This window comes from Dromaius novaehollandiae, chromosome 1 (assembly GCF_036370855.1).
Source record: "Dromaius novaehollandiae isolate bDroNov1 chromosome 1, bDroNov1.hap1, whole genome shotgun sequence".
Classification (NCBI taxonomy): domain Eukaryota; kingdom Metazoa; phylum Chordata; class Aves; order Casuariiformes; family Dromaiidae; genus Dromaius; species Dromaius novaehollandiae.
Window position 1 is genome coordinate 199,018,200 of NC_088098.1, and position 19,475 is coordinate 199,037,674.

At 38.4% G+C, this 19,475-nt stretch overlaps 1 protein-coding gene across 2 annotated transcripts in view; it reads left to right on the forward strand.

Annotated features, from left to right (window-relative positions):
- Window positions 1-864: 864 nt before the first annotated feature.
- The window catches only part of MICU2 (mitochondrial calcium uptake 2), a 162,392-nt gene continuing 143,781 nt past the window's right edge, over window positions 865-19,475 (forward strand). The window contains exons 1-2 of one of the 2 annotated variants that reach the window (XM_064505015.1): window positions 865-1,367; window positions 1,526-1,583. In XM_064505015.1, coding sequence (XP_064361085.1) covers window positions 1,123-1,367; window positions 1,526-1,583 — 303 coding nt within the window. In that variant the 5' untranslated portion in view covers window positions 865-1,122. The remainder of the gene's footprint in view (window positions 1,368-1,525; window positions 1,584-19,475) is intronic. The other variant, XM_064505016.1, reaches the window with a different exon arrangement.

Below are 19,475 nucleotides of genomic sequence, written 5' to 3' on the forward strand. Positions count from 1 at the left end.
TGTCATCTCTAGTTCATAAGAAGCGCTATTCCACCCTGGAAAAGGACATCGTAGACTTACTCATGTTTTTGTTTTCTCATCTGGAAGATATGCAGCACAACATATCCATATACGAAGCCTCCAATACTCAAATTCCCAACTGTATAGACTACCAGAATACCAGATCAGCTTTGCAACACTGCTAATGCAGGTTCATCGCATCTGCCTGACTTTCTACAAAGAACTACCCACAGAACTTCAAACCCAGGTCACGACTGGTTCCCGAGCCATCACCTGCAAGGTACTCAGCGGTGGCTCGAAGCTCTGGAACAAGAATCTGGTCAACGAATAAAGCGGAGCTCAATGAATAAAGTGGAACTCTCTTTAAGCACGAAGCTCAGCTCCTTGAGACACAGCCTGCTATGAGGTTAGCTAAGGCTGCAAGATGTAGTCTCAGGACCAGAGGACTATTACAAGCACCACCACTTTTCACTCCAAGTGCAAAGCACAGGTCTTCAGCGTCATCCTCCCTGACACAAAATGTGCAATCCCTGCAACTGTCTTCCCTCTCCCACCAAAAATACACCTGCCAGGACTGGCTACTTGCATGTCCCTCTCCCCTCCTGCGTGGGGCCCAGACTGGCTGGGCAGGGCCTCTGCTGCGGGTGTTCGCAGCCTTGGTCCCCATCTGAGCTGTTTTTGGAAAAAAAGCATGTTTGCCCCAGGGAACTGGCTGCCCTTCACTCGCTCTGCCTGGGAGAGGGGGGGCGTGGAGGCGGCAGCCGCGGCCCCGGGGCGCTGGCGGCAGCCTGGAAGCCGCGGCCACAGACGCCCGTTCACCTGCGGCGGCGAAGCGGCCTCCGCCGGCGCCGCTCGCCCCTCTGGCGCTCGCCGCGCCGGCGCCCCCGCCCCGACCGGCCCCGCGGGTTTGGCGGCAGCTCCCTTCCCACCGCGACACGGGGCCAGCGCCCAGAGGAAGCCTCCGCCACCCGCGCGGCAACGGCCGGGCCGCACCGGACCGAACGGGACAGGAGCCACCGCCGCCCCTCGCGCGCAGGGCACCGGGCTGCCCCGCGGTCCCGGCGCTGCGCATGCGCCCGGCGGCGGCCCGCGGCCCGTCACGGCGGCGGCGGGGCCGGTGTGATGTCGGCGGCGCGGCGGGCGCTTCCGGGAAGATGGCGGCCTGGAGAGCGGCGCTGGCGGTGGGCGCCCGCGCTCCCCTGCGGGGGCGGCTCGCGGCGCTGCGGGGCCCCCGGGGCCAGCGGCGGCCGCCGAGCTGGAGGGGCGCCGCCGCCGCCGCCCTGCTCGGGGGAGGCGCCTTGGCCGCGTGTCTCGGCAGCTGGCGGGGGCGGCGAGGGGCGGGCGCGCTCCCCGCGGTGCTGGCGCAGGTAAGGCCGGGGGCACCGGGGTCCCGGCGCGGGGGCGCGGTGCGCGGCCGGGCGGTGCGGTGCGGTGCGGTGCGGTGCGGTGCGCGGGCGCGCAGGGCCCCCGCGGCCCGGCGGCGGTGCGGGGGATTCACGCTGTCACCCTTTATCTGTCTCAAAAGCGTAGACAGGAGCCAGCTGGAGGAGCCGGTACTGCTGGGCTCGTCCGAGGTCAAGCAGGTAACGCATGTTTCTGCTCCCCCTGACACCGGGCCGCCATCAGGGTCGGCGGTTTTTCACTTAAGTTAATCCTGGCCTCAGTTAATTGAAAACTTCGGCATTATCTGCAGGGAGGGGAAGCAGGGTTTTCCCCGTAGCACCGAGCGTCCCTCCTGTTTGCTTGACAGCCCGAATCGTGCAAACCGATGGGTTTGCACGGTCTCGTAGTTGACACAGGTACACACACGGCCTGTACTGAACTGCACTTTTTGTCAGCAGTTTCTAAAGCTTGTCTTGTGTTTCACGATGTCCAGTCTTCACTTTAGCAGTTAATAGGCAGTAGTGCACCTTTTATGCCCTTTAAGAAAGAGTGTTTCACAAAAATTGTGTTTGTGTATCTTATACTTTTTCACAAAAGTTGTGCTTGTGTATCTCATACTTTGTCAGAAATGCATGGCACGTGACAGTTGAGATGATTTTCGGCTGATGCGTTCGAAGTCTCTGCTATAAATGTGAAAATGTAGTTCCCTTTGGAGCACTGGTACTCAGTTACATTCAAGATTGTTCAAGTCATTATTTTCACTCAAGTCGTTATTTCCTAAACATTTTTGCTAGTCCCAATGTACAGCTATGTCTGCAACTTTATTCTTTTCATGTTGGTAGTGAACTTTTTCCTGTTCTTCTTTCAGAGAAGAAATTAATGTCAATTAAACCTACCATATTTCTATCTGTTTAGGTGTTTCAAGACTGGAAGGCCTAAATGTGATTTAGCTCAGACGGTTTGGGTGGAGTGGGAGGAGGCAGGCAGTGCGTGCTTGCGGTACCATTCACTTCTTTCTAGGAAATTTTGGAAGTATTCAACAGTTTGTATGCTTTGATATCCTGTTTGTTGACAAATACTGAACAGACTGAACTGCAGGCAGCTAGCTAGTGATCTGATTTATTCTCGAGTCAAGAAAAAGGAATGATTTTTTTATATTGTCTTAACTGTGGAGAAATTCTAAGCTTGTTCTTCTTGGGAGAGTCCTATTTTTTAAAAAAATAAGCCTATTTCTAAAGTAGGTTAAGCATTAGTCCTGATTCTTTGGACACTGCATGTTAAAACTTTGGTTTTCTGTATATAGCTTCCAGTGAAGAAGGCATCATTAGTCTACCTGAAATTCTACTGGAAACCTATCTCTTTGCTCTAAAGAGCCAACAGAATTTGGTTTTACATTTAGTTACATGGCATTTTGCAGTGAAATTGAATTATATTTAATATATAAATCATTTATTATATTTAAAAGTTTTTTGATACTTGAGACCAACCTCACATATGTCTGTATGTATACATATATATATGTAATATATATATGTAGGGCTCTTATACGTACCTACATACATATCTATTTATATAAAAATGTTAATGCAGGAAATAATCACTTTTAGATGATGTTGAGTTGAAAGAATCTAGTTCTGGTGCTGATGCATTTACAGAATTGCTTCCATTTAATACATGGGCAGTCCTGCAAATACACTTTTTAATTCTCTAGGGAAACTCTGAAAGTCTAGGTCTTTCTTGCCGTTGTGGAGATAATAATTTGTTGGGCTCTGCAGATGTTAAGTAGTTTATTCAATTTTGTTTTTTTCAGTTTGTCAGTAAAACAGTTTGAGATTCCATCATAGCTACAGACAAAAATTCTCCATATATCTTGTAGTTTGTTTTGCTACAATTAATATATAGAGCTTTTCAAAACTACTTAGGAACTGTCCTGTGACATTAAGGGTAGCAAACTGAAGGTGGAAGCAGTTATAAAACCTATGAAGAGCAGGTAAATAGAATCAATGTAGTATGCTGCATATCTTTTAAGCAGTTTAAATGCTACGTGTGGATTCTCATTGACAGAAATAGGAAATACGCAAAAACAAAGTGTTGAAACAACTATGCCACCTTTATTTTATGTTTTGGAGCTATGTTTTTTGTTTGTTTTTTGTTTGTTTGTTTATTTCTAGTTCAGAGCTTGTGCAATCCTGTTAAACCGAGATGCTTTTCACATTCTAACAGTGGATTACTTTCTGTTATTATGCTTTTCATTATAACAGATCTCAAGTAGCCTTGCTTGAGTTTATGTTTGCAAACGATTATGAATTGTTCACAATGCAGTATGTTATGTAGTGGAAATGTCTACAGCATAGGTATGTGAAATGTTACAGTTTAAGATGAGTATTTGAAATTAAATAGCATAATTTTCATTATCATTGTGTTAATATAGGAATGTTTATAATTCTATCTCATCCACCAGGAGCATTTACTCTTTAGAGCACTGAGTCCATTATGTTGCAATACTTCCCTGTTTTCCTTAGTAATACCGTCTTTACTGTTGAGCCATAAGCATGAAATACTGCAAATACTTACATTGACAAAGTGACACTATTTTAGCATAATTTGTGCTACTGTCTAAATTCTCATTGTTATCATAACAAGAAGATATAACAACCATTAATAAAATAATTGCAAAATCAAAGCCTTGCATAATAAATACTTAGTATTTACTAAGTTTAGTTTAGTGTTTAGTTTATGTAATTGAATTTAGTAATGCTTGATAGAATTGAATTTGGCAGAATTTCCATTAGTCTCTATAAAAACCTGTCAGAAATTTTTCAGCTATGGCTTTTTCTAGACAACTTCAGAGATAAAATGTACTGTTAAAGCTGACAAACAGAATGCGTGTCAAAGCTAATTCTGTAAATTCACTATGAATTTTCTTCTAAAGCCATTCATTATTTTTAAATCAAAGACACTGATACCTTTGGCACCAAGTTTCTTAGGCCTTTTCTTAATTTCCAGTCTTTGCATAGTGCTGCAATGACTTTCATCCTGGTTCTATTGGTCATTGGCCCTTCTGAGTTCTGCTCATAGTGAAGGAAGTTAAGCTTTTCTACAAGTCTGTGCAGGATCAAAGGTCCTGCAAGGTCAGTTAATCTATTTTCAAGGTCAGTTAAGATCAAGTAATCTATTTTCCTTTTGTGAGTAGAACAGATAGTATCTGTTTTATTTTATAGTGGCTTATATTTGGTTACTGTTTATTCTGGCAATACATTTTGTCTTTAGTTTCTTGTCAGCTATTTATTTTAACTGTTTCTGACTTTTTATTCACTGGCGCTTATCTGCTCTGTGAGCTAACATTAAGTGGTAGCATATTAGTAGTAAAACTTTCTAGATTTAATGTGAGATTACCTTGGATGTAATTTTTCATACTGTTTCTTTAGAGCTTCAATAAGCTATTTAGGACATTATTCTCACTCTTTGTCTTTATTTGCTGACCTACTGTTTAGAAATGTGCAAAGAATATATTGGAGTAAGTCTTTAGTGTTGATTGTAAATTTTTATTGTACAAAGATTTTAATAGTAAATTTAACATAATTTTTTCACATTTTTTTTCCTTTTATAGATACCAGATTTTAGTTTTATGTACATTTGCTATTTACCAATGAAGCTACACTAACTAGTATCTGGTCTAGTATACTAGACCGGATATAGCCTGTGCTAGGAAAAAGTAGATCAGTTTTTCCATATAAAATCAACTTGTATAAAGGAAAAAAAACTTCTTTAAAACGGTGGTTCACGTGCCAGGATGATATTTAATTCATAGCCTTGATCAGTCCTGCTTATGCAATACTGTGAATTGTGTCTTTAGTATCTCAGAGCGTATAATTTACAATACTAATATGGCAGTATGTTGTCTAAAGCTGTTAGAACTGTTAAAACGTGCTGCTTATCGCCAGTCAGCTTTGCAGCCAGTTGGGTCATCTTTTTCACAGTCAGGAATCAAGTACATGATTGCCAAAGAGCATGCAAGTGAATCTGAAATGGCACACATCAGGGACTTTTAGCATTTTGTGAGAGGCAATGACTCCCACCTCTTCACTCCAACTAAATTTGGAACTTGCCAAGAGACTGTAGTCTCTATCTCGTACACACAAGCTGCAAATGATAAGGAAACTCTGAGAAGCAGCACGCTGTCAGAGGTAGCATCTCCTACTGAGTTTTTTATGAACATGTTTAATCACTAGTTTCAGAAAGAAAAATGCAATTTGATAAAGCCTTGAAAAGTTGCCATGCCTGTAGAGTATTGTATTTTGTGCTAAGTCTAAGTGACCGTTTCCAGGTGAGACTGGCTAAAGTTGTTACCAGTACATATGTGAACATACAACATTTGCCAAGTCCTGTTTCTTTGGTGACAGCAAATGTGATTTTGCAGCAACATATTTTTCTCTAGGAATGTAAGAGCATTAGTTGATACTGAAATATTTGATACTGCATACTTGAGGTAAAGCGAAAACCACGAGTTTTACTAATGGTGTTTCTCCATCTGTTCTTGTTAATGTTGTCTATTACAGGATTGCAGTCTAATTGCTTCTGTTTATCTTACTGTTTCTGCCATTGTTTGTGTTGCATCAGCAAAGTGTTAGGATTCTTCCAGATTAGAAGAGATTCCAATAATGTCCTGGAGGTCTTGCACAAAATACATCAGTTGTATTTGATCATAATGAAGATATTAAAATAAAGCTACTCTTATAACAATGGTTAACAAACTATTTGTGCCATTTTATTGTAGCATCTGATATTTATGAAATTCTCATTTTATTTAAAGTGCTTTTTATTGAAACAGAAAAGGATGTTTATGTCTGAAAGTGGAGGGAAAAAATGTCCAGTAATCTCTTTTGGACTGTATTAAATGTTTTATTTCAGCTTACACTGTGTTGAATGTTTCATCCTTTTCCAGATTTCTAATATTAGCAATTAAGAGAAGCAAAGATGGCTACATGTGGTAGCGGTGACTTTGTGTGTGGCCATTATATGAAAACTTTTATTCCAAGCAACTGTGACTAAAATACTTTTCATGATCAAAACTGTTGCTTCGATGAATTTTCTGTGGCTACATGTGCAACCACAGCAAAAATTTATTTTGGAACTTTTGCCTTACTCTATTAAAAGAACTCAAAATACTGTAAAGCCATTCCTAAAGCACCAGTTTTCTTTGGGAAGCCATTCTTGGTGTAGGCACTACAGAAAAGACACAAAATGATCCACTGGAGGACCTCTTCACAAATACGAGGGTTATAGAGAACTCCCAAAGTGCCTCAGTTCATAGCATAAATCTTGGAGGACTGCTTAAATATAACTGTTAGGGTTGTATTGGAAGTCTTAGGGCACTCAGACTTGGAAGCCCAGAAAAATGGTTTAAGAAGTTCTCAAGTCCTGTTTCTGTCTTCTGATCAGGCTGTGAGTTACATGCTGTGCCTCCAAAGAGGTAAATGCTAAAACTGAGCAGTTTTAGAGACGTTCTGTTACACTGTGCTCTGCGCACATGAAATACTGTTGTTTGTCATTCTTAAACTCCAATATTTCATTTCAGTAAAATACTTAACATTTAAAATCATTATTATATTGAAGAAGTTAATTTTACTCTAGTGCACATACATGCACTACATGCGTGGTCTTCACTCGGGTAAAATTTCCAATCCAAATCAGTATATGATTTGCAAAATAATGTCTACTGTAAACATGTTATTTTCTTAGCTTCTTTTTTTTCTATTGGTAACTTCTGGCATAGGCATGAATATAGTATTATATTCATGGCATTGTCAATACCCTAGCTTTATATACTTCCTAAACCAAATGTTGTAATCAGTTGCATGCATATCAAAAGCAGCTTTTTGTTTAGATCTGTTGAATCACCTTCTTTAGATCAGTAGAAGAAAGAAGTACGTGTCTGCAGGATTCTGAGATGTTTTTAAATATCCTGTGTATCTAAGGCTGCTTTGTGATTTCAGTTTTGCTTGCACAACTTTCAGCCTACACTTTCTCACTCAGTATATTTCTGAGGGGGGTTTATGGATGATGTTATTCAGGAAGGAAAGCTGTGTATAATAACTGCATATAAAGGATTTTCAGTATTGGTGGATAAAATCTGTGTGGCATTTTAATTCAGTCGTTGAATGAGAAAGCTGAGTTTATTTCTTTGTAGGAACTATCATTTAATCTCTAATTTACATGCAAGTGCTTTAAATTGAGAGACTTGTTGGCGAGCCACGTAATAATTAGACTGTGAATTTTTGTGGGGGTTTTCTTGCAATCTGTTTTAAAAGCCCGGTTCATGCTGAGAAGAAATATTGCTGTTAAGATGAGGTGTCTGTTGATAGATATAGAACCCTGGATAAAATTGCATAAGGATTTGTAGTGATGTATGGAATTGCCTGTAGGAATCTGCTTCTAAAATAAAACCAGAAAGAATATGTACAGTCTAATATGAGAAATACACAAGAAGATTCTTGTGCTTATTCTAGCATAAAAAGAAAAATTTTGCTTGCTTCTGTCTGATCAAAAATCCTAGAACAGTTTAGTGTCCTAAGTAATAATTTAAATGTTTATCTCTGAGGTTTTGTTTTTTTTTTTTTTAGAAATTAATTGAAAATGCAAATGTAGCAGCACATGTAATAGTTTTAATAGGACATTTACAAAATAAAATTAAGCAGGTATAACATAGAACATATAATGCTTTAACGGGTTTTAAAAGCTTAACACATTTATCCACATCAAGCATGCTACTGGGAGATAGCTTGCAGGCCTCAGAGAAGCCTGAGTTGAATTCAGCTGGTTCAAACCTGGCCACATGGTCAGATCGTTATTACTTAAAATCTGTCTTGTAAAATAAGGCCATGTGAACATAATTAAAATTACCTTTACTGGAACAACTTTAAGGATTTTATATATATATATATATATATATATATTTTTTTTTTAAAGCTGTTCCTTCCTTTACCTTGTACCTTGCTAAAAATGCTAATCTTTCATTTTCTGCAGCTTATTTAATTCCTGGCCATTTTTGTCTCTGATAGCATATTGCACTGTATGGAGTGGATGTGGAAGTGCAGCGCTTGGAGCCAGACAGTACTGACCTGTACAGCACTCAATTTGTGCTCTGGTTGTAGGACAGTTAAAAAGGTATCCTTGAAGGTATCAAGTTGGGTCCTTGAGCCATCCACAAGATGTGCCTTTAAGCCTTCTTCCCACTGAAGAATCTGCAAACCTGGCAGCCTTCAGGTGGGCCCTGAGTTTGATTCAAGGTGCTTTAGTTGCTTTTTAGTTTGGACATGTTGCCGGTCCAACATTTCTTTACAGCAGTGCCCAGTGCTGAACGGTGCTTTGCTCATGTGCAGCGAGCTGTGGGCAGTGTGCTTGTCAGCATGTGGTAGCATCCCTCTACCAACTTATATTTTACTTTCCTCTGTATCTTAACTGCTGTTTTTACTGTCTCAATAAATATTACAAAACATGTTGCCTGAGATCATGACAAGACAGTTAGTGTTGTGGGTGAGGACACTGAACGCTTTCTGTTTTTGAACCGGAAATGAGTAGCCAATTTGTCATTGAATATGTCAGATATGGATTGCCTGTGGCTACATATGAGACATTTTAACACAATTCATGCATATGCCTTCTAATTCTGGTGTACCATGTGATTATATTCCTATTATGTTTTTTTCTCTCCTGTGCATATAGAAGCAATTCGAAATAGAGCAATATAATTGGTTTGGTTCTGTGCATTTAAATGCCTTAATAACATTGTTGCCTCCTGAATGTCCACCAGGATGAATGAGTTTCAGTTAATAACCCCAAAATATTATGGAAAGGATATGAGTTTAAAAAATGTATTTTAGAACAAAAAGTTCCCCCATTTCTTTATTTGTAAGCATCAGTAAATATAAATCTCCCCTTCAAGAAGAGCTGTTTGGAATTAGACTAACAACGGAGCCTTCCCAATTTTTTTTTCCCCTCAGTGATACTTTAGTCTTTCTGAAGCTGTTCTTCTTGTGCAGTCGAACAGGGTAATCTTAGTTACCTCTTGTTTAATTCTGTATTTCACAGTGTTTTGGAAATACTGTATGTATCAGGTATCCACTAAGCAGTCTAAATCAATAACTGAGATATTAAATATATCACAAGCATCATACTCTGCATTAGTGACATACAGACATTGTCATGTTGTGTGCCTAAAATAGAATATGGTATAGTAAGTGTGGAATCTGTAGGGCCATGATGTTGTAATTAATTATAGACTTAGATATTACTTAGGGGTGTGCATTTGTTTCACAACTTTAAATACATGGTATCCATTTCAGCTTTTTGAATGTGAGATATTTATGTCCTGAAGTTTTGGCTTTGAAAATATTTACATTTATTCCCCTCTCTGTGTGCACAGAGATTCTTCGTACAGGTGTCTTCATTGATATTAAAACAACATGATGTCAAATGTAATCTTAGGGGTCAAGGTTAAAATTTAACTATCTTTAGTGTGATCTGTCACCTTTTCCTTGCTCTCACTCCTGCTGTGTGAGTTGAGTAATGATACAAAATTTAACTAAAATTCTTTCTAGACAGTTTGATACGTGTGGACAGATTGGGTGAGTTGAAGTCACATGGATTTGTTTTGTTTTTAGCTATTCTTTTTAATTTCAACGTAATAAAAGGCTAATTTACTGTTTGAGAGTCTTGGGCTGTTTATGTTAGTGCACAAACATGAGCAGAAAAGAAAATAGCCTGCCTGAATAGTAAAGCTTACACAAAGTAATATTCTGACTTTTGACAAAAATCCCAGAGAAGAAACTAGTATTACTGGGGATACTAGGCTCTTCCTGCAGTAAATACTCCAGATGGTTTCAAAATAGGTATGATAAAGTTTCTTCTTATAGCAGCTTTCTTAGCTGGAAACTGTGTTTGTTTTTTCTAAAATATTTGAATAGTCAGTGATAATTAGCCTTTGCAAGAAATGATCAGCTGTGTGCAGACAGTAGCATCAATTTTCATGTCATTACTGCTGTTTCACTTTGTCTTTTGGATGCATTTGCTGGATTAGCTAAGAGCTCTGTATTACACTTTCTTGTAGACCACGTTGTAAAGACTGTAGCTGGCAAACTAAGGCTGTTCCCAACCACTGGATCAGCCTGTCAGGTAACCAAACGACAAGGAAACAGCTCATGTTGTGGGAATGTTATGTTGCGGGAAAAGCTATCAGGACTTTGCTGTTGAAAGCTGTAACAGTAGCAGTAAGGCTGTTTATTCCATCTCCTTTTTTTCTTCATTGGGTATCTTTAGGTCACATTAACTTTTGGTACTTTGATGTAATGTTTTCTTCTTTTCTTCTTACTATGATTCTTATAAAAATGTTACTTAACGTACATAGGCTTAATTTTGTTTGAATAATGTTCCAGAAAGATATTAGCTAAAATAATCAACTGAGATAAATGACAGATAAATCTGTGTGAAATGCACATTTAGAATACGTACTGTAGGCCATATCTTCTGGCTGTTACTTCTGGAGGTTTTTATTACACTTTGAACTGAAGGGCAAGAGAACCAGGCAGCGTGTCAGGTAGTTCCTCAAGGTTTGTGTCCGTTTCAGGGAAGGAGAAATTTCCTGTCTCTAGAGTGACTGTCTTGCAGTGATGGAGTTTATAAAAAGCAGTTACAGCAGATGCAGCTAATAAATGTTATCAGCACTGATACCTTCCCTGCTCCTTTGCCAAATCAGCAGAGAAATTCCTTCATCTACCTCCAGAAACTGCAGGTCCTAACCCTAGCATAGATCAAAAAATTACATGAACTGAAGATAATGGATAGTGGTACGGTACTGTAGTGTTGTATTAATAATACATTAATAAATTCTAATGCAGTATAGCATAAAATAATTAAACTGTATACAAATGTATATGCATGTATATTTATAATGTAAAAGTATTTGTAAGGATATAATATTATGCATATGTATAAAATATACTTAAAATACACATTATGTGAATAAAATAATGAAAAATACAGTGTTAGTAATGGAGTCACAGGTTTATTTCAAAATGTCAAATTTCAAAATGTCAGCTATACCCGGGACTTAAAGGGTTAATTTGCCTGAAGTTCAGTGGAAGGATCCTTCTCTTGGCCCCGTTAGAGGTGAGCAGTGTGAGTGCAGCAGAGTCAGCCTCGCTTCAGAACTGACTTTATGGTCATGCTAACATGAAGTCTTGCTGGAAAGTGGAAAGATTTTGTTCTGTCATGTTGGTCAGTGCAATGAGAAGGACTTAGTAATAGCATTATGTTCTCTCTCGAAGTTACCTGAATGAACTTTGCTTTTCAGTACCGAAGTCTCAGCAGTTACTGACCACATTATTTGACCGTCTGCTTCCTTTTCTAAAACTTAAATTACCGTCGGACATTGGCGCGTGCCATAGTTGACAGAAGAATTGGTTTAGGGCTGCACTGCAACTTTTGTAACAGTTCCCTTTTAGATTTGTTTTTGAAGCTTTTGTGGACTTGTCTGGTAGTTTAGTGGTTTTTATGGGAAGGCGAGTCAAAATAATAGTTAGCATGAAGCCTAAGATTTTGCATGTTACAGCTACTTCATGAACTTAAATTATTTGTATATAAAGTGACAATGGTCTCAGCAACCCAGAGTTCTTCAAAAAAGGAAATGCTTACCTATGCTCATTTCCTTTAGGGGAAGGCATCAGAGTAGGGGTCTTGTTTAGGAATGCAGCCAGGCTGATTGATAAAACATCTTGCGCCGTGTTTTACTGAAAAACATGCTTGGTGGTCTTAAGTGAATACAGCGGTATCATTACTGCATTTGGAAGTAACTAGAAAATGGTAGGTTTCTGCTTAAGATGTGAAACAGCAGGCATAAGCATTGTAATCTCCAAGAGAAAACCCAAAGATTAAAAAAATACAGCACATGCAACAGTTTAAAACCAAGGATTCCAAAAGCAGTTTAGAGACTCTTATCTAATATATAGCATTAATATAAAATCTCTGTTTTTCAGTAGGGAAGAAGTAGACTTCTGGGTCTTTCTTCAGAACTGTTTGTTCACCAGATCTTTTTCCATGCAAGAGTATCTCTCTTATTTTTTGAAATGAGTCATATCTACAGTAAAAGACCCTCGGCAGCATTTTTTTTTTTTTAAGACAGTTTAGGTCCTAATATAGGTCAAAGAAAACAAAAATACAGACGTTTTCAGTGATTCGGACAGGTGCAAGATCTGGTTTGTCTTCCTGAAATGTTGTGTATCACTAACATAGTTTAGAGGAAGACTTTTTTAAAAAAAACATGGTGCGGTTTTACAGCAGTTACTTAGAAAATGTGGACACATTTTGGTATGATGTTTGCAATGTAGTTTTTCATATTCTGATGCCACAGAAATCCTGTTAGGCCCGAGTTGTTTATAAGTATATCAGAAACAAATGAGTAATGGAAATAGAGCTACTTAAACACTGTGCAGATTCCATTTGTGCACAACTGGATGAGCTCTACAATGTGCAGATACTTGTTCTGTGACTTTTTGTAATTTAGTGTAAAATGATTTTCTTCTAACTCTCTACAAATTATTTGGCAGTGCGTGCTGCTATTTTTTTTTACTTACTTAAGTGACAATTTTTTTTACGCTCTGAAAACTTTTTCAGTTAAACTGGATATAGCCAGACCTTCCCATAGGAAAGCATCTCAACAAAACCTCAAAATATGTTGGGATTAACTTATATAAATAACTAAACTTACTCTGTTTTGCAGTATACAGTTAAAATATGCAGTTTAGTTAGCCGTTCAAAGTAAATGAAGGTCTGTACTATATCAGAAGTGGAGTTTGTTTTTATAGCTTAGTGGTTATTTTGCATGTTACTGCTGCAGTGTTTTTCCTTCTGAGCAAAAGTAATTGTTCTTTTTTTTTCACGTGAGGTTGTAGTTAAGCAGTTTTGTAAAGAGAATTCTGCTTCTCTGTCTTTAGGTCTCTCCAGCAACTTTCTTGAAAAGAGTACTAAAGAAGACCTAAAAGCCATAAAGATGGTATTTGTATGTAAGGGCTGTGACCTACAGGAAGGACTCAGCTTGTAAAACAAAAATGGCAAAAGTTAAAGCAACTCTTCTGTTACTGGATTTTTTTTTTTTTTTTTAATCCAGTAAAACTTTAAATTTTCAGCTTAGTTGAAGAACCATCATGGACAATAAACAGTGTAAAGCATATAAAATTACTTTTCCTAGAACACAGCGTTTTCTTTTATTCTGAATATGCCTGTTGTGTGGAATGTTCCTACTCAATCTCTCAGAAAAACATTGTAGGAAATTGCTGACATACTTTTTTCCCAGCTGCTGTTAAATTTGGAAAACTGACAATGTCATATTGCCAAATGGTGTTGCATTGTTTTCCTTTAATTTTGAGACTCATGTTCTTATTTCTCTTTAGTCTCAGAAGTGCAAAATGAAACATATAAAGATTTCAGTGCACCAGAGATGATGCATGTGCTAAGCAAGCAGACTTTGTTTAGCAATAAGTAAAGGATTCTTTACGTGAACACCTCTATAAAAAGCAGCATACTTTCATCTGTCAATATGCCATCTGTTTGCCCTGTGTTCTATCATGGTACCTCATTTTCTTTTCTGATGAAGAGGTTCCTAGACAATACTGCTCATTGAAATGCAGCAATGTGATGAAGATGCATTGTCAGAAATAATGAAATGGAGTCAGATGCCTTGATGTAAAACTTTTCAAGTAGTATATACTGTTTCAGTACTACTTTTTCATTGCACTGTGCACTCGTTTTCTGTGGTAGTGGTAAGAGGTACCGTTTTCAGTACTTCATAATACTGATACCCAAAACAGAGTGATTATACTGAGCATCCTTACATGGTTGAATGTTTTGGGGTAGGGATTTGGGAGACTGTAGTTGGGGGAGTAGTAGGGCATCTCAGTTTTCTTTTTCCCCTAGTTCCTAGTTAATTTGTTCTTGCTGGGGATCTGCAGGACCCCTCCTTGTGGCAGAGTCTACAGATTGAAGTTACACAGAGGGTCCTGGGTGCTCTTTCCTTTCCACAGCCTAGGAACCAGGTAACATCCTCCTGGCATCATTTCCAGGACCCATAGACCCCATATGTAGAGCCCCTCTGCACTGCCCGTTTTGAGGAGGAAAGGAAAAGGAAGTAGTGCTCACTTCTCCCTCCGTTGCTGAATTGCTGCAATAGAGGGGCTGGGCTTAGCTTTTGCTATGGAGTTAGAAGGCGGAGGGTAGTGGGAAGTAGGTACAGGGTGGATCTGGGCCAGGCTGCACAGAGCTGAAATTCTCGATGTGGTGTTAATATGATGGAGTCAAAGCCTGCATATCATTACTTGTAGAGTGTGATTGCATATCACCTCTATAAATTCATGTTAAGTACATCTGTTTCTGGCCATCAGAAATATCCAGTTGACCTGATTACTAGACTACCATGAATAGATTTAAAAGTTGCTTGCAGTTCTTTGAAGTAAATTGCCATTCATGCTTAATGTGTTTCTTGTCATCCTAGAGGCTGTATCTGGGCTGTTATTTTGCCACTTAAGACCTGGAGATTGTCAAGTTTCTCATCACTTCATATTGTTGGATTCTTCTAGCCCGTTTAAAGTTACTGTGAATGTGCTTAGCAAAACCAAGCTGACAGAGGTAGTATCCTTTACTAGACCAACTGCTGTAACTGGGAAGAGTACGCAAGTTTTTGGTTGCACGAGCACTTAGATCTGAAATAAAAACTGGGCAAAAGTTGAGAAAAATTACCATGCTTTTGCTACAGAAACTATGAAATGTGCCTTCTCTGTCAGTCTGATAACAAGTTACTGATGATTAGGGCATGTTCAGGTGGTTGTGAGACACTGAGATGCACTCTAGTTAGTGAATGGAGTATTGGTCCTGGAAGCTGTAGTTTCCACAGAGCAGAGTCTGTGAGTAGTTTCATAAGAATTAGAAGATAACATGCTAGTGACACCCATGCCTGTACATCGGTTGAATAATTTTTGTATTCAGGTATTTTGCTGAATGTGAGAGACTTCAGTTAAAGGCAATTAATTTGTGCAGGAAAAATGTCCTTTATTCAGTTTTGAGCCTGCAATCTTTCTATTTAATGTAATACTTTTACAGTAGGGGGAAGAGGGGAGGAGAAAGCAGATGTATAGTTTGTTCTACTATATTTTTTAATTATGTTTCCACTTGTGTCTTTTTTCCAAAGGAAACAGGCCATTTTGTTTCAGTTTTTCTTCATAGGAGAACTTTTCCATGCCTCTGATTGTTCTCTTCACTGTCTTGGAATAATTACTATAATCTCTTTGAGACAGGATAACCACACCGAAGCAAAATATTCCAGGCAATGTTCCTGAGGAGTGGTAGAAATGGTAGATAAGGTTTTTGGAATTGATGGATGCTAAAGGCATTAAATAAAGCATCCTGTGTTATTGCAGTGGTCTTAAAAATGTTATTTTACACAGTAAGTATTTACAATAGCATAGTTCATTTTCCATTATTAATAGAAGTGTCTATAAAACATTCAATATTCAAAGAAATGAAATTGTTGTTGTATGTATAAGCAGTTTACCTACCACATAAGCAACCTATTAGTGGGTAAAACAATGCTTTTACTAGAGGCTAAGTAGAGCATCATAGTATGGTGGTGTGGTAATCATAAATGTTCAGAAATCATAATTCAGGTCGTAAAATTGGACTAACTGAAAATGTAAGGTTTTTGTTTATGATCATGTGGGTTCTTTTCATTGTTCTTTTTTAATCTGTAGGATTCACACTTCCTTTCCTAACTGTAAGGGCTAGAAATTTTTCCATGAAAGTTGAGATACTTTCTCAGTAATAAAACAATAATATGACTTTATTAAAATCAGATGTTTTAATTAATGATGAAACATGAATATTCATGATGTGTGTATGTATGTATATATACATACATATATATATATATATATATATATATATATATATATATATACACGCACACAAACACCTTTTTATATCATTGATTTGAGCATCAAGAGTAGCAGGAGTTTTCATGAGTCCTTTGGTGGTTTTGGTTAAATCTCAAGGTGAGAAACTTCTCAGTTGTTGAAGTGCCAAGTTGGACTACTTATCCTAATGGAAAACAAGTAAATGACGACTGATTTCAGCTTCTAGAACTCCTAGCTGGTCACCTATTTCATATCCCATCTCCTTTCCCTATAATATAAGCTTGCTCCCTACAGCTTGTTTTCTTGATTTGTTAAACTGAGGGTTAGTAACCCTCAACTTCTTCCAGATGAAAAGAGGGAAAGGAGCACTTCCCCTACAGAAGAAACTTCAGAAAATTGTAAGTTGAAAAGGTCAGGGGAAGGTGGAGGAGATGTAGCAATTTTCTTTACATGGAAACAATTTATCTAACAAATATTATAATCTTCGATTATCTTGTTTATATACCATGTCTTGCAGGTTGTGATCTTTGTTAATGACAGGGTTTTCAGGCACCACAGAAAAACAGGTACTATAAGGGTATATTTCCTGAGACTTGAATCCTGGGTTGACTTTTGCTGGGGAAGTAAGCTCTCCCTTTTATGTGTGCATTTAGTATTTCAGTTCAGTTTTTCAGTTCTCATCATGACCTGAATGGGAATACCTGCATTTGTAATGCAAAGTATATTAAGGACATTTTATAAAAACAGAAAGCTTCCTGGAGATTTGTCTTTTTTTAGATAAAGGTATTTAGATTCTCATGGTACTGTGTATCTGTGATAAAAACATGATTCTTGTAGGACCTGATTCTTGTAGGGCCTGATAACAAGATACAGAATTTGAAAGATAAACTGTTTTTCAGGCCAGATTTGGGTATAACTGGATACAGTAAATATTCACAACTGAGGAAAAACGTATCAGTTTTGAAAGAAAAGCTATTATTAGCTTTTCTATATCTTGTCAGTTTGCCAAGAACTTCCTGAAAAAACTAATTTTTTTCAAAGACTTACAGTCAAAAGAGTTGTTTTTATGGAACATTTAAAAGGTTCATGCGCAGATAACTTTCTGTACAAAGTTCAGAGGGCTGAGTGTAACTCATGTGAGCATCTGTGTGAACTGTATCATTAGTTTAATTTGTCTGTTTTTAAAAACAGTATTAGATTAGAGGTGGAAAGATAACATAATAATTTACAAAGTGCTAAACTGGGTTTAAAATCCTCCTTAATGGTATAGCCTGAAGTATATATCTCAGTTGTGTTAAAGATACTAAAGTTAAAAATAAAGGGGAGGAGGAAAGGCATATCTGTGGTGTCACCAAGGCATGTGGTAAGTTGATGTATAAAAGGAATGTAATGGATATATTTGGATTCCATCCAATGTTGCTGGACACAGGCATTCTATCTAGGCACATTCCCCAGCATTAAGTGCAATCTCTTCCCAAAGCGTAGTGATCCTTCTGTGTAATTCATCTTCCCTGCACTCCATTCTGCCGGAGACTGGCCGTACAGCTTAGCTGATTTCATTACCAATGTAACTTTAATAAAGCCACTTTTCCAATTCAGAGCAATGTTTGACTTCTAAACATGTCTAAGCAGGAAGCTGTATTTGAATATAATACGCAAGCACTGTCTTTCAACTTGCTGTAACTTTGCGTGGGGTATTTGAATCTGTTGTCTCTAACAAAGATGTTCCTGATCAAAACTTACTGTTATAAACAGATTAACCTAAGATGATGACTTTTTGGAACGTGTTTGTTGATCTCCATTTTTTAATTTATAAGCATTGTTGTTTTTTTACAGCAAAATGTAGTGGTGGGGGGGTTATTTTTTATGTCTCTAATCATGTTAGCAATGTAGTGAAATACTAAAGTTGTTTGCTGCCTTATGGCAACATTTGGGAAAAAATTTGTATGATGCATTTTTGTGAGCAAAATTACCATAGCAGAAAATATAAAGAGGAAGAAGAAAAGGAAAAAGGAATTCTTCATTAGTGGAAGTCATCTGCATTATTTCAATGCTTAAGTAGTTACGTGCTACGGTAAAACTCACTCCCCAAAGGTGTCCAAGATGGAAATTTTCCTCCAGCAGAGTGAGAGAAGCGTCACTCCCGCTTTCCCCACCCGGTCTAATTTTCCTCATTTTCCCATTTTCTTGCCATTTTAAAATCACTATGAATTAGGTGTCCAACTCCCTGTTACGTCTTTGGAGCTGTTACTCTGGGAGACGTTGGGAAATGTTGCAGGCCTCCGCTGCAGACTGCCTGCCAGCCGAGCTCAGGGCCGTCGCATGCTGGGAGGCTGCTGCGGCATCGGGCCACGCGGCCACGGCGAGGCGGCAGCACAGCGCTGGCATCGAAAGGGTTGCCCGCTGCTCCTTCCTGAGCTCAGAGGGATGTGTGAGCTCAGATTTCTTTTCGTGGTACGTGTATGCTGTCTTAGGAAATCGAGTCCTCCAAGGTTGCCTTGACTACCAGTATTATTTGGCCACTCATTTTATGGGATGGTTGGATCAAGCCTGACTATGTAGAAAGTAGCTTTGCATGTTTGTTTGTGTGCAACCCGCTTATAAAAAAAGAAATGTTATGAAAACATTTACTAAGGGTATAAACGTTTGTAATGTTACAGCTTTTAATATCAACTTGCCATACTAACAGCTATGATTACTTTTTGTTGTTAATGAAAAGTAGTTTTATAACAAGAAGCTTCAGATAAATATTTAATGTCAAGCTGGGTTGAAATTAATCTGAAAGATTATTAATGTGCTCAAGGTAACCGTGACCTGCACTTTGAGACCTTGTACCTTGCGAGTATAAAATGACTTGCATTCTAGTATGAGTGTTTATATTCACTTTTTAAGAGCCTGATGGCCAAAATCTATTTTAAAATAGCTTGTTTTTCTGAAATACTGTTAGAAATTAATCCTTAGTCAAAGATGTACTATTACAAACTAAGCTTGTTAAGTTAGGCTGTTTGATTTACCTTTAATTTCTCCTGCCTCCTTAGAAAATCTTCCTGCTCTCAAAATGCTGGCATAATATTGTCTCTAGTTGTGGATGCAAAGCACTATAATCACTGGACAGTGGAAGGTATATGGGAAAGA